We start from the raw sequence: 14,536 nt of genomic DNA, 5'->3' as shown, positions 1-14,536 counted from the left end.
AATAATACCTAACTCTGTCTAGCGCTTGTTGGCAGTCGATCCCCAAATGCTTCACAATCTTTAATGTATTTATCTTCACACAACCCCTGTGAGCAGGAGAGTTATCCCTGCTGTGCAGACAGGGACCTGAGACCCAGAGAGGCTAAGTGACTTGCCCAGGGTCACACAGGACATCTGTGGCAGAGCTGGGAATTGCACCTGGGTCTGCCAAGTCCTGGGCTAGGGCCCTACCTACTTAGAGTGGAGATATGCAAAGCCCTGGAAGAGAGGAGGAGCTTCAATTTGGTGCTGCAGAAGACAGGGTGCTGGTGTGAGGACTGCTGTGGTTGGAGCACTGAGAGAGGAAGATGAGCTAAGCAGTGACATTGGGGGGAGGGGAGATGCGGGCAGGTTGTGCTAGTCAAGGCATGAGAAGGCCGAGAGATGGGCCAGGCTTTTCACAACAGGGGTGCAGAGGAAAGGTTGGAATCTAGAGGGTGGATGAGGCAGGAAACTAGAATTCGGCGAGGGTCTGTCTGGGGGCACCAGAGAGGAACCCCACCTTGTGAAGCTGGGATCCAGGGAGGTGAGGGAGTTCTTGGCAGTGATGGAGACCTGCCCACCTTTTGATAAACGGATGAATGACGGGTTAGTCCTGCCGGTGGAGTGCAAAGGACTGTAAATCACCCAGAATAGTTGGGTGCTGGGTAAATGTCAGGGAGCCTCGAAACCTCTGGTGGGAACGGCGTGAGTCCGTCATCCTCCAGCAGGCGCCTCGGGGCAAAGATCCATGGTTTGGCGGTTTGAGATGGAGACACTGCAGTGCACGCATCAGGCTGCAGCCTGTGCATTAGTGAACGGAATTATTAATCTTATTCATTAGCTAATAAATCATCTCCCAAGTGGATTCGTTTATATAACCCAGCCCATCTGAGTGACGTCTGAGGCCCAACTTTAACTGCTAAAAAACACCATTTGGGACCCTTTGCCCCTACAGTTGTGCAAAGAAATGCACAGGCAGGAACTCACTGAAGCCAGGCTGCAGAAGGCCGATCCCCCCTCTCGCTGAGCACACGATAAAAGAAAGCAGCGTCTGCGGCAATGTTATCGGAAACAGCAAACACCCCTTGACCGCAAAACCTAGAACCGAGCCACACCCTAGACAAGGTCACTTCAAAGTCACTGCTGCACTGAACCTTCGGACTAGAGCTGGTCAAAAAAATGGAGACTGAAGTTTTCCATCGGAAAACGCTGTTTCGTTGGAATCGAAATGTTTCCCGGGCACGTGTTGACTTTGGTGAAACGTTAGACGGAAAAGTTTCCAAATCGAAGTGGAGTGTTTCATTTCAACTTTCGCGTTTCAACTATTTATGATCGGACCGTCATTATTATGGATAGAATATAGAACATTCTATATTATGCTCTAACATTTCATTTCAACACAGTCATGTCAAGGTTTCCAAATCAAAATGCTTCAGAATCTTTTCTTCTGTGAATATTTCAACCTTTCATCTAAATTTGGTACAAAACAAATGTCAAAATGTCAGAATTTTCCGCGGGACAGAAATCCCATTTTCTGCCCAGCTCCGCTTCAGACCAAGGGAACCAACAACCTCCCCCTAAACTAAATGATCCTCAAGGCACTAGACCAAGACCTGTGGAAGAACAGTATATGAGTCACTGGGAAGAACAGATCAAAACCAACAAACCAGGCTGTAGTGTTAGGAACTCAGACCAAATAGAGAATCAGGGCCCACCCACTAGAGATGGAAACGGAGCGACACAAAGCACAACCCGGGCAGGAAGGCACGAGGCTGAGAGACAACACCCCACCATACAGCAACCTGCTACTGGATCAGGCAAAACGGGCTATAGTGACAAATGGACCCAGGGGATAAAGCCCCAGACCCCATGGGCAGCGCCAGGCTGGGCAGATGCTAGGTAAATCGTATTCGTCTCTGCCAGGGCTCCGAGGGGACTGGCCTATTTACACTTCGGCAGCCATGAGGAATTTTAGTCAGGACTCCACACATGGACTTTGAGTGTAGCAAGGGACTGTTGTCAAGGCTCCCATTCGCTTCCCTTAGGACTCACCCTTCCTGCCTGTGAGATGCAACAAGGCCATGAGATATGTGTTGTGCACAATATTTTATCCAGCAATTAAAGGGGTAATTTTCAGAGCTGATTGCCCAGGGGCTAATCAGACCAGCAGGCGCCTTGCTGTCTCATTGTTAGCTAGAAGCACCAGGGAATGGACAACACCGGAGACGCTGTTGCATCTCATGTTCTAACCGGCACCTAAGGCTGGGGGCTATGGTGCTGCACAGGGTGCTGCCGGAGAACAGCATTGGCTTCAGAGGTGGCTCCCGTGCTGGAAATCCTCTCTCTGTGTGTTTGGTAACAGTTCAACCTTGACAAAGGACCCCAGGAAGTGCTGTGCCAGTCTCCCTACCCAGCACCGACACCAGGGCAGGAGTGGGAGGGTGGCCACTGAGAAGAAGCTACTTCACCATCCCTCCTGGAACAGATCCAGCGATTCCAGTCCAAGGCTTAAGTTACTGCCCTTTCTAATAGCATCGCTGGCTCGTTACCAGGCTCAAGGGCTGGGGCTCGCACACAGAGTAACACAGTTATGGGATTTGTACCGTTTCTCCTTCCCCAGACACTTGCAGAGCTGCACACGCATGGGAAAGTTCAAAGCGACCCCATCTAACCGACCTCAGCCCCCGCTAAGCGCAGGAGACTATTTTGTTGGGGCAAAGCCTTCAAGTTCCCCTGACCCCGTCCCCGACCAAAGCTTATAGAACTGCAGCCCACGCGTGACCCAGCCAGCTGGCCAGGCACAGGGACCCACCGTGACCTGCACGCAGCACCCGCCCAGAAAGCAGAGCACAGTCACCGTGGATGTCTCCGCAGCCAGTCTTTGTCGCCTCCCTCTGGGGCTCCTGAGCCTGGGAAGTGAAGTACCAAGCTCCCAGGGCAGAAGGCAAGCTCCCCCCACCCTGGCTTTGGGTAGCGCCCTGGGGCTGTCCCCTCAGGAACAGCAACTGGATAGCTTGTCTATGCTGCAGTTTCAGAGCTGTCTCCCTCCCTTATCCTAGCTGTGGGGCAGCTCCACCTGTGTAACGAGGGCACAGGTGTTGTACCAGGATAGCGTCTAACTCAGTGGTTCTCATTTGCAGACCCCTAAAAAAAAAAAAAGGCAGACGGAGGCGTGTGGACCCCTTTGGAAATCTTAGGCACAGTGTGCAGACCCCCAAGGGCTCACGGGGCACAGCTTGGAAACAACTGATTTAACTCCCGTGTAGGGGACAGTGGGAAAGGCCCCTGAGCCCCCTCTACACTAGGGCTGCCAGCTGTGCTCCTGCCGGTGCCAGAGCAATAACCGGAGAGTTCCTGGGCAATGCCAGGTAAACACGCTGGGGCAGCGACTCTTTGGGTCTGACCCCCGGCAAGCGCTGAGCGCTTCCGCCGCCTACGGCAGCTGCAGCTCCTCAGCCCCGCTCAGGATCAGGCCCTTCGCCGCCCGCGCTGTTGGAACGGGGCGAGAAAGGACAGGGACAGCCGGGGCAGAGCGGGGTTTGCCAAGGCAGCCCGCCTCCGCCCCGCGCCGCCAAGCGAGGCTCAGCACCCGCACTGCGGGGAGGCCTGGGGGCACTTGGCTGCTGAAGCCGTGCCAGGACCCTTTTATAGGATTAAAAAAAAAGAATTAAAAGTCTTTTAAGATGCTAATACGACAAGAGTTCCCTAGCAACCGGGGCTCAGTCGTTATCTTAAGAAGTTTGCGATGGGGGTGTGTGGGGATGGGGGGGGGGGGGGGGGGAAGAGAGAAGAGATCAAAATGAGGCAGCCAAGAGGAGACTGAAAAGGAGGAGGAAGAAAGGGGGATTTGCAGAGGGAGGGGATGGCTCACCAATGAGCAATGGAGTCTCCCCCCCCCCATCATAGCTATTTATATTGCAGTTGTGCCTGGGAGTCCCAGGTATAGGCCAGGCCCCTTTGTGCTAGGCCAGTAGTTCTCAACCCTTTGTACTGGTGCCCCCTTTCCCCTAGCAAGCCTCTGAGTGCGACCCCCCTTAACACTTCTTTATAGATTTAACACCATTATAAATGCTGGAGGCAAAACAGGGCTTGAGGCTGACAGTTCATGGCCCCCCTATAATAACCTCGTGACCGCCTAAGGGGTCCTGACCCCCAGTTTGAAAACCCCTGTGCTAGGAGCGGTACCTACAAGAGCACTGTTCTCCTCCAGCCCAGGTTAGCAATGACTGGCTGGTGGGACCGTGCAGTGGCAGTCTGGTAGCCCCCATGGGAGAGGAGTTTGCTGGCTCTCCAGGCAGTTCCCAGGGGCCAAATGACAACCAGTCCCGTCCTAGCAAACTCAGCAGCGTCCTGACTGGGGGTGGGGGTAGGGGGACCAGATGTCCTGATTTTATAGGGACAGTCCCGATTTTGGGGTCTTTTTTTCTTATATAGGCTCCTATTACTCCCCCCCCCCATCCCGATTTTTCACACTTGCTGTCTGGTCACCCTAGGTGGGGGGGACTGGCACTGCCTCTGGCCCCAGAGCTGTCTGTCTGACAACTCCCATGAGCCCTCAATCCATTGCAAGCTAAAAACGGAGGCGGAGGAGAGGGAAAGGGAATGACAAAGCGAGAAGCTGGCCCAGCCGGAGAGGAGTGGGCTGCAGGGCACCTGGCAGCATGACTCAGAAAACTCCCTCTGGTTCTGGGTGTTCCACTGCCCTCTAGTGGAACGAGAGCCCCACAAGCAGGTCTAGTTACTGAGCGGCATAGGACAGAGGGGTTCCTTCCACAGGGGCAGCAGGGGGGTTAAAACATGCCAGGCCCATCAGAAGGCTCAGTGCATTTGCCCCCGGCACCCTGGGTCCTTGCTCAGGGTTTGTGTTTTCTTTCAGGAAGAAAGCACAGTTAAGTGGTTAGAGCAGGGAGTCAGGGCTTCTGGGGGGTTGCATCCCAACTCTGCCACTGCCTCCCTGCTTCACCTCAGGCAAGGCCTTTAATCTCTGTGGGCCTCAGTTTTGCCATGTGTGAAATGGGGCTGATACTCACCTACCTCCCAGAGGCGTGCGTGAGGCTTCCACCGCTCCCAACTGCCCAGTCATCCCCTTCGTTAGATATTTTGAGCCAGGTCCTGCTAGCCACACACTTGTGTCAACCTGCTGGGGCTCCTTTGACCGTCTTGGATCTGTTATAACTCTGCTGAGCTCAATGAACAGAGCAGCCCGGGCCCTTCAGTGGTTTCTTGGGCTGCAGTCAGCACTGTCTCCCATCACGTCAGCGTCTGTCATCAATGCCTTGCGAACAGAAACGCAGGAGTGCACGTCAGCTTGCCCTTCCTCTGACCTTGCCTGATGCGGTTGCAACTCCCCATTTATTCTAGACAACTGCCATCTCCCATAAGACTGACGTTCCCTCTAGCCTCTAGAGTAACTCGTGCCCAGTTTTGGGGGTGGGCAGCAGGGAGCCTTGACCCCAGCCCTTCTTTTACAGGGAAAGTCAGTGAAGGGAGCAAGGCCAGGACTGGAAAAGGAGCCGGGTTCTCCGGCGTGGGACACTGTTGCGGTTCCTTATCCCTGCCAGCTCCCTGGCACAGTCTGCGTGACGGGAGCACTGCTCAGGCCGGGTGAAGGAGCAGGAGTTAAAGCTGTAGCGGGCTTGGCCGCATGGGGAAACTGACCAGAATAGCCACTGTGGCATAGACTATTTGCAGTAGCTCCTTGTGTGGATGCTCTATCTCAGAATAAAAGGGATTTTATTCCACCATGGATTACTCTGCTTTAGAAGAACACTAATTATTCCAGAATCAAGTGACACTTCTTCCAGAGTAGAGTGTCCACACAGGGAGCTATTCTGGAATAGCTGTTTCAGGGATTGTCTACATGGAGAAATTGACTGGAAGAGGGATTGGGCATGGCAAGTCACGCTACAGCCCTGGACCCAGATCAGACTGTAAAATCTTGAGGGCGGGGACTCTCTCACCCTGTGCGAGGTACTCTACAAACACCATGGGACTCCATTCTCGGGTGGTCCCTAGGCACTACTGTAATAATCATCATAGGGAAACAAGCGGATGGCTGCTCTCGGGCTCTGCTGTTGTGCCAGGTGGTATACGTGAGTGGAGGAACTACATCTACCCAATTCTTTGCGATGTAAGAACATTGGCATCTGAAACAGAATATGGAGGTGGTAGTGGTACCCTGGCCTCTTGGAATAGCTGATCATAAGAGGTCATCAAAACATCTCCCAGCTGGAGGATGCTGCACCATCCCCTCAGAACAAGGGATTTGGGGACATGTCTGGTCCCATTCCTGCACTGCTCATGAGAGGAACAAATATAAAATGTAAGAATTTTCACACATTGCACCGGTTTGTTATTGCTTCTTGCATCTCCTCATTTTCTAGGATCTTCAGCTTGGGAAGGGGATTCCTTGTTGATGAATAGAAAAGCAAGAGCCGGGGCAGATACAGTCGAAGGGCTGCTTGCATCATTTGCTCAGGATAACCCAGAGCTCACGTCACATTCCAGACCTGCAAAGCAGAGCCCAGGCACTGACGTTAATCACAAACTAGCTTTGCGATAACTTGGTACAAGCTGTACCCATTGTGAACATGGCATATGGGCATGTGGGTGTGGCACTTGGGGGAGGCCGCAAGCTGCCAGGACAGCTCTGGCTGCTGCAAAGTTTGGGAGCCTCTGGGGCCAAGGCAGAATCCAACATGAAGAAGGTAGATCCATAATCAAGTTGCAGCTCTAGGACAGTTCTACCCGTGGTGCTCACCCGCATGGAGCAGGGCAGAGGTGACCCAGAGAGGAAATGCTGATCTAGTGCTGGGGTTGAGGCCCAGCTCTGCCACCGATTCATGCTCTAGTTTTAGGCAACGCCCACGGTCCCTGTGCTTCAGTTTGTACAATTAAAATGTGAAGAACAGACTATGACTGCTGGGCAACGGTGCTACAGCAGGGCCCAGGACGAATTCCATTCAAAAGCTCATTGAGACCTTATTTTAAAACCTCCCCCCCCCCCTATCTCTGATGCGCTGCTCATTTTTCCTTTAAGGAATTTAATAGTTGACCAAGTGGCCTTTGGGCCATCACCAGCCCTCTCCCAAACACTCCTGCAGAGCTCACTAGAGCAGAAAGCAGGGTAACGGGCAGGCTCAGCCTTGTTCTGCAAGAGCTCCGGGCTGTGCAACCAGCCCCACGCAACTGCCCAAGAAACTTGTGTGCTTCCACTCCAGCCGAGCAACTGCCCTGCACCAGTACTAAGCAGCTGCGGGGGGAGGAAAGGGACTGATCCTTTGTACCTCGCAGCCCCAGCAACTCAAGGTTCTACACCTTCTTCCCCCCACCCCCTTCATCAGGCCTGAGTGAATGGGTTTTGTGCAGGGGTAGGCTGGGGAATTCAATTCCTACCCCCCCTCCACCCACTCTAAGCCCCCCCAGAGCATCTGCCAAGAGATGCACAGCAACCCATAGCTACAGTGATGTTAACAACACCTGTGCCCACCTCTCACACACACACACACACACACACACACACACACACCCCCCCCAGAGGGCTGGAGCAGTGGATCTATGAATTTGGGATTCTGCAGCGACAGACCAGCCCTTAATTGCTAATCATGTTAATTACAGTACGGCCTGAGGGGCCCTTTGGGCTAGGTGCTGTCCAAGCCCTGCACTCCCCCTGCTCAGGGGGATCAGGCCCCTCTGGAGCAAGCCCTGAAGCAGCTGGCTCCCCAGAAGTCTCTTGAGGTCCAGCTACACTGCAGTAAAGGACCCGTGGGACAGCACAGCAAAGGCTGGAGGTCCTGGAGCTTGGGGCTAAACATTGCAGTGTAGACATTGATTTGGGCTTGGGCTGGAGCGTGGAATCTAGGAGCCCACAAGGTGGATGGGCCTCAGCCCAGACTCCAGCCCAAGCTCAGATGTCTACACAGCAACGTTTAGCCCCAAAGCCTGAGCCTGTGTAAATGGCCCTGAGCGCTGACTCTTGGGGCAGTGGGGTTTTTATAGACGTCCCCTTTGAGGACGAGGCTCTACGCCCACCAAGGCAGGGGCAGGATCTGGCCCTACATTCGCCTTTGTAGCAGGCACCATGCAGGGCTCTGCCAGAGAGTGGAAACCAGGTTCATCCACAGCCAGGCAAAGCCAGGGTGATGCTTTGGCTGGGACAGAGATAAAACCAGGAGCCTTGTGGGGTGGGTGGGTGGGTGTGGGTGTGTGTAAAAATGTTTGCTCAGAGTTTTCAGGGGCATGTCAACCCCCACATTCAGGGTATCCACATACTGAACGCCAAAGCAAACAAAGTGGGTGAAGTTGCCTGAGGGAAGAGATGGTCCCCTTTCCACTCAGCTGCCACTAACCTTACTCACGGGGCAGGGGTTAGCCCATCAGCTTTATCTAAGATAGCTTCCCAGGCCAGGACGTGCAGGTCCCCAGGATATCTGAAGAGCCCTGTGACCCAAGCTAATCACTCGGGACATTGGACGAGTTCTTTGGGGGGTGTCTAGCGAGAAATCTCTTGCTACCCACATCAACCCACCTCCCTCTTGGATGGAGTTAAGGATTCTCACCTCTGTTACCTCCTCACCTCAGGCCTGTAGCTGGCTGCAGCTCCTGGGGCTGGAAGAACCCAACAATGATTCTAGGTGGAGTCACGTAACATCCTGGGGCCTGGCCCTTTCCACAAATCCTTCATCAGTCTCACTCCAGGTGGAACGGCCCATCCCAGCATGCACAGCAGTGGCAGGAATGGACAACAAGCTGGAGCCCAGTGCAGTTGTCAGAATTTTGTCAACCATTGAGAAGCAAAAGCCATGGGAGAAACCAAGCTGATGTTGGTTATTACTGCAGCAGGCGAATGGGTGATCTAGAGGCGGTTACACTGCCCGGGCATCACCAATAATTGCTCCGTGGAAACCCTTGTGGGACACATTTTATTTTTCAGTTAAAAAAATATATAAACAACTCCACGGCTTCCTAACAGTTATTACAATAATCAAAACCACAATGAGCAGACTAGATACACATCTGTGAACAAACAACTGTCCCGGGGTTGGAGAAGGGCAGAGGGGGCAGGCTGGGGAGGGGAGATGCAGTTAAAAATGTCTCATATTAAATCACTCCCAGGCCCTCAAACCTACTCTGTGAAACAACCCCCCCGGGCTGGATAGGTCCTTGTGGAGACCACAACCACCACCTGATCCCAGCTATTCTGTTGCTCCCCATGTCACTCCCACAACCATCCCTCTCTCTCTGCCCTCCACCACCATCCCTCTGCCTGTTGAGATCTTTTCCCCGGAGAACATCCCTGACCCAGACTCGCATCAGATCTCCCCCATCACACCCGTGCTGTTGTCGCCCAGCTTCAGACAGTCCCTTCTATCTTCCCCCTCAACCCACCCCTCACTTTATACCCTCTCCAGATGGGACGCCGCTGCAGAGAGTCAACACTGACACCCAGCTGCAAAGGTCACATAAGTGCCGAGCAATGCATGGCACTCTGTCCCGTTCTGCGGGTTGTCCCTCTGCCCTGCTGCACTTGGGGGCAGAAGCGACACCCCGTACTCAAAAAAAAACAGGAATCAAGCCAGTCTCTTCCAACTAAACTAGACTGACCTAGACTCTTCCTGCCACGAGGAGATTAAGCCAGAAAATACCCACCTCTAGCAATGCCACCAATGGGCAGAATCTCTGTATTCCACCCACAGCAGAAGTCTAAAGCCTGCACCTACCATTAACGACACAAACCCACCCCACCCAAATCACAAGGAACTCGCTTCCACGAACCTGCACTAACGTCCGTAGTGTGTGTTCATGTTAACAGCGAGACGTCTACTCAGCTCTGGCCTCCCTCAGACCCAGGCAGACAAGAGCCATTTGAACACGGGACCAGCCCCAACATGCCAGGGCAACAGGAAAAGGGACTCTCGAAATTAGATGAGCAATGGTTGGACTTCAGGGCTGCCTTTGACGGGAGCATACAGCATCAATAGCTCCTTCCTTAGCCCACTGAGAACGCCTGTATTCAAGGGTTGCCTTGATTTCTGGTTGGCCTGGGGAGCAGAGGGGGCAGCTTAAATATAGATTAATGTCAAGATGAGAAAAGAGGTGCATGAAAACGCATTTGAACCCAAAAGCTGCTGGCTCCACAAGGTTCCTCGTTAGCCAGACAGAACGCGGCACTCTGGGACTTCACAGCTAGACCACATGGAAAGAGGCAGCAGAATCCGTTATTTCTAAACGTCTCACAATGCCCCAAGTGCCTCACCTATGGGAGCCCTGCAACCAACGCTGGCTGCTGACAGCGGTGAAAGGAGAGGCCGAGACTGCAGGACAGCAACTCTCTTGTGAGGCTAAGGATTGGGGCCCAGGGCTCTGAGCTCAGGAGCTAGCTTGTCAGGGCCCAGTTCTGGCTAGTTCAATTTGGGGCTCCATAGACAGGGTACGTCATGTGGAGGAGGGAAGAGACGGTCCGGACTGGCAGCCAGGGGCACTGCAACAGCCTAGTTTGGGGCATCACCAGGAATCAGGTTTAATGGGGGGGTGGGGAATTCGCTGGTTTCAAACAGCCCAGCTGGGGCTATAGGAATTGGAACTAGGGATGAGAAAGCAGCATTTTGGGGGAGCCAGAAGACTTGATGTTGGTTATGGGGTGAACACGGCCTTGGACAGGCCACTTCAGGGCTCTGGGGTGGGGGATTTAAGTACGGAGGAGGCTTAAGCTGGTATTGGGGGCTAGGCAGGGAAAGAGGAGCAGATGCGCTCCTGGCAGTGTGATCCCAAGATGGATCCATAGGGGATGGGCTGTGGGGTTGAACACACTCCAGGGATTTGGGGGGGGATTGTTTGGGGGGTTCTAACATGGCACGTGGCTCAGGCAGTCCCTTCGGGGGGGCTCGGGGAGTGGGATGTAGAGGTTAGGAAGTGGAAGGCTGCAAGCAGAACGAACTCTGCCCCAAGCAGCTGAGTGCACAGCTCTGGGAAGCAGGGGCTGGGTGGAGGTTGTGGGGAGGGCAGTAACCGGTATGCTGGGGCACGCGGCCTTGGGCAGTCCAGCTGGAGTCTGCGGGGAAACTATTTCTGCATGTCACACTGCAGGAGGAGGACAATAGAGGGGTCGCTCTTGGCAGCTTCCTTGAACTCCTCCAGGGTGATCTGGTCATCCTTGTCCTTGTCCATCTTGGTGAAGATCTTGTCAACCCGCTGCTGGGGCGTCAGCCCGTCCTGGTTCATTCTCATCATGATGACCGTCCCCACCATCTTGTAAATGGCCTGAGGCATGAAGGACAGAGGGAAGAGGGGTGAAGTGCCCAGGAGGGCCCCTTCTGCATAGCGGTAACACCATGCTAGCAGGGGCAGGGCTGAGCGGGTCCACACAGCAAGGGAAGGGGTGGTTGTAGAACAGACAGGTGTACCCATGTTCGCTTTAACTCTTGCTAGCTGGATAACAATAGCACAGCACAGGGAGACATAGGCTTGTACTGGATTGCTAGCCCATGCCGCCATAGCCACACAGCTACTGTTAGCCATGCTAACTGGATTAATGGGTAGGCTACACACCACCCCTTCACCTGAAGCCCTGCCTGCCCACCCATGCTGCTGCTGTTCCTTCAGCTAGCTTTGATCTAGCTCAGGTGAGTCTACACACGCTGCAGTCACACCTTACCGACTGCAGCGTAGAGACACCCCCCTGGCTAGGTCTATGGTACACCTGCACTAGCTTGCATTGAGCTAGTGTGCTTTAAAAAGTAAAGTACATACCAGGGGACAGGTGTGATGGCATCAGGTGGCTACCCTGGACCACCATCCACGTAGCCATGGTTACACAGCTATTTTGCAGTGTGCTAGTGCAGGTAGATGCACCCGCGCCAAAAGTTACACCCTAGGCTGCAGAGTAGACATACCCACCCGCTGGTCTCTTTTCCCCTGCTGCAGTGACTGTGGGCCAGACTGTCTGCGGACGTAGCCTGGTGCCATTCCAGTCAGCACAGAGCTGCATCAATTAACGCCAGCAGATGTGGCCCTGCATGGCTTCAGGGCCCAGTCTGCACCCGAGGCAGGGCATTCATTGCCAGAGGTATTTCTGTGATCGAGCATGGGGACTTAGGAAAGGGAGAGCAGCCTGGAGGGGAGAGCTAATGCTCTGGGGGAGATGGATTTACCACTAGGGGCCAAGGTTGTTTATGACCCATGGTTTGGGGCTTGGTTTATACTGGAGTTGCTTTTGAGTTTGGACACTCGTGAGCTGCACATTTTTTGAAGGGGCATCTATTCTAGTCACTTGGTCCCGCTCTCCAGCCTCCCATCAGTGCTGGGGCTAATGATCAGAACCAGCCCACTGCAGCATCTTTGACCCCACTGTCTTCACAGAGACAGAGAGGCCAGTGCATTCCAATACCTCAATTATTTCTAGCATCTCCAAGCGGGTTATCTTCCCGTCTCCATCTAGGTCATACATCTCAAAGGCCCAGTTCAGCTTCTGCTCAAAGCTTCCCCTGGAGGTGACGGACAGGGCACAGATAAACTCCCGGAAGTCGATCGTCCCATCGCCATTCTTATCAAATGTGCGGAAGGCGTGCTGGGCAAACTTGGAAGCATCTCCATAGGGGAAAAACTGCAGGGCGAGAAGAGGCTAGTAAGAGAACTGGAGAGATAGAGGACCTGCGGTGCAAGGGAGCATATGGGATTTGTTGCTGCTTAGAGACAGATACATACAGAATCAGTATTTCTAACAGAGAGATAGAGTATAGGGCATCAACTTAGAGACAATAGCCAGGGGGGAAAGGAGTAAGATTTGGACCTATTGGATTCTAGGCAGAAATCTGTGAAGGCCTGGCCGAACCAAGAACTTTAGAGGACTTCTTAAGCCTCTTACTATAGCGTGGGGGCTAATCTAAATTTTAAGGGAATCTGAACTCTAAATATGGCCACTTTCTATCACTGCAGAGAAAGGGGTGTGGGAAAACACCAGGGCAATCACATACTTCAGGAGACAAATTCAGGGCATGGCTCAGCCTGCAGATAGAGGGTAGCAAGGAAGGTTTTAGGGGCAGGAGGTTATGTTCTTGCTCTGATTGGACTTGGAAGGAACAATCAAACATTCGGTAGCTTAGAGCACGGTCAGGGGCTTCTGTGGCTCCAGCCCAGGATCCTGCTAGCAGAGGGAGATCTACTAGAGCTTTGCAATAACAATCCATCCCTCAGGCTGGGCTGCGCCAGCCACGGCCAGCGGTGAGTCCCAGTTTCATCCTAACCATAAAGCTCTCCAGAAAGGTCAGGGTCCAGCCAGCACCAGCAGTGAACGGGGCAGTTCAATGGTGCTCTTGACCTCTGGCTGGTCTAGCACGACTTTCACCCAGGTGAGTTAGTGGTTTCAGCTAGTCACCAAATGCAGCCTTTTAAACAGCCGCAGCCCCATGTTTCCCGGCAGCTTACTCAGCGCCTGCCCCCATCCATCAAACACTGACCATCTTCTTCACTCCCCTGTACCTTGATGTAGAGCTGCTGGAATTCATCCAGGTTGAGGATACCGGTGGGACAGTCCTTCAGGAAGCCCTTGTACCACTGCTTTAGCTCTTGCTCACTGAACTCTGTGCTTCTCACCAGGTCGTCCAGCATCTCGGGGGCCAGCTTACTGTTGTGTTTTCCCATCACTGACTCTGGAAAGAACAGCACAGTTCCTAGATGCTGAAGTACTGACAGTGTTAGGGAGACGGCTGAGAGACAGGAATTCTTGGGCTCCCTTCCCAACTGTGCCACTGACACATCTCTTCATCTCCGTGCCTCAGTTCCCCCCCCCCGCTCCCTCTCTGCAAAATGAGGGTAATCGTGCTGACCAGCCTCATGGGTGTGTATGGGAGAATTCGCTAGTTAAGCTTTGTACAGAGCACTGACATTGTCAAAGGTCTTGGAAGCATCAAGTATCAATATTACCAACGTTTCAGAGGAGATAGAAACGCGACTGGAAAAGCCTGTGACTGATGAATATGACTCACTAGCCAACTCTCACACAGATCAAAGCCCTGAGAAGATCTGCCTACCCTCCCCACCACTCAGTGGGGTTGTTTGTGGGGTGGATATTTCCATACTAAGCACATCTCTTTGGGCCTTAACCAGCAACACTTGCAGTAGCATTTGTGACTAGGGCCACTCTGGCTCCTACAGAGAAGAGACTCAACAGCTGATCCCAGGAGCACCATCTGACACCACTCACTTTTCAAGTCTTGTCTGGACACCATGAGACAGACCTTGGCCAACACCCCACCTACCAGTCATTGGCACCTGCCCTCATGGCCAGTAAAACCTCAGCGGCCAGCAACTCCGTCTCATGGCACCTGCCACACTGTAAGATAGGCTTCAGGAGCAGCTGAGAAGGCTCACAATGTTGGACTCCTGCTGGAGTCGCAAGGCCATTAAGAATCATCTTGTTCAGAATTTTTCCTGGGATGTCGTCACAGGCCCCCCGAAAGCAGCATGACGGGGTGGAATTTTGAGGACACGTCTCGCCGCCAGGGAGTTGCAGTAGCAG

At 53.4% G+C, this 14,536-nt stretch overlaps 1 protein-coding gene across 2 annotated transcripts; it reads right to left on the bottom strand.

Annotated features, from left to right (window-relative positions):
* Nucleotides 1-11,082: 11,082 nt before the first annotated feature.
* Nucleotides 11,083-13,659, bottom strand: HPCAL4 (hippocalcin like 4). Of its 2 annotated transcripts, XM_024202501.1 has the most exons (3): nucleotides 13,498-13,659; nucleotides 12,407-12,622; nucleotides 11,083-11,280 (listed from the first exon to the last, which is right to left on the bottom strand). In XM_024202501.1, exons 1-3 carry the CDS (start codon nucleotides 13,657-13,659, stop codon nucleotides 11,083-11,085), a joined length of 576 nt encoding a protein of 191 aa, XP_024058269.1. The 2 variants fall into 2 exon arrangements, with proteins under 2 accessions (XP_024058269.1, XP_024058270.1); XM_024202502.1 differs by lacking the exon at nucleotides 12,407-12,622.
* Nucleotides 13,660-14,536: the final 877 nt, after the last annotated feature.

The sequence above is a fragment of the Terrapene carolina genome, unplaced genomic scaffold, assembly GCF_002925995.2.
Source record: "Terrapene carolina triunguis isolate 2854851 unplaced genomic scaffold, T_m_triunguis-2.0 Scaffold236, whole genome shotgun sequence".
Classification (NCBI taxonomy): Eukaryota; Metazoa; Chordata; order Testudines; family Emydidae; genus Terrapene; species Terrapene triunguis.
The sequence above is the reverse complement of the archived record's forward strand: the minus strand, read 5'-3'. Positions and strand labels throughout refer to the sequence as shown.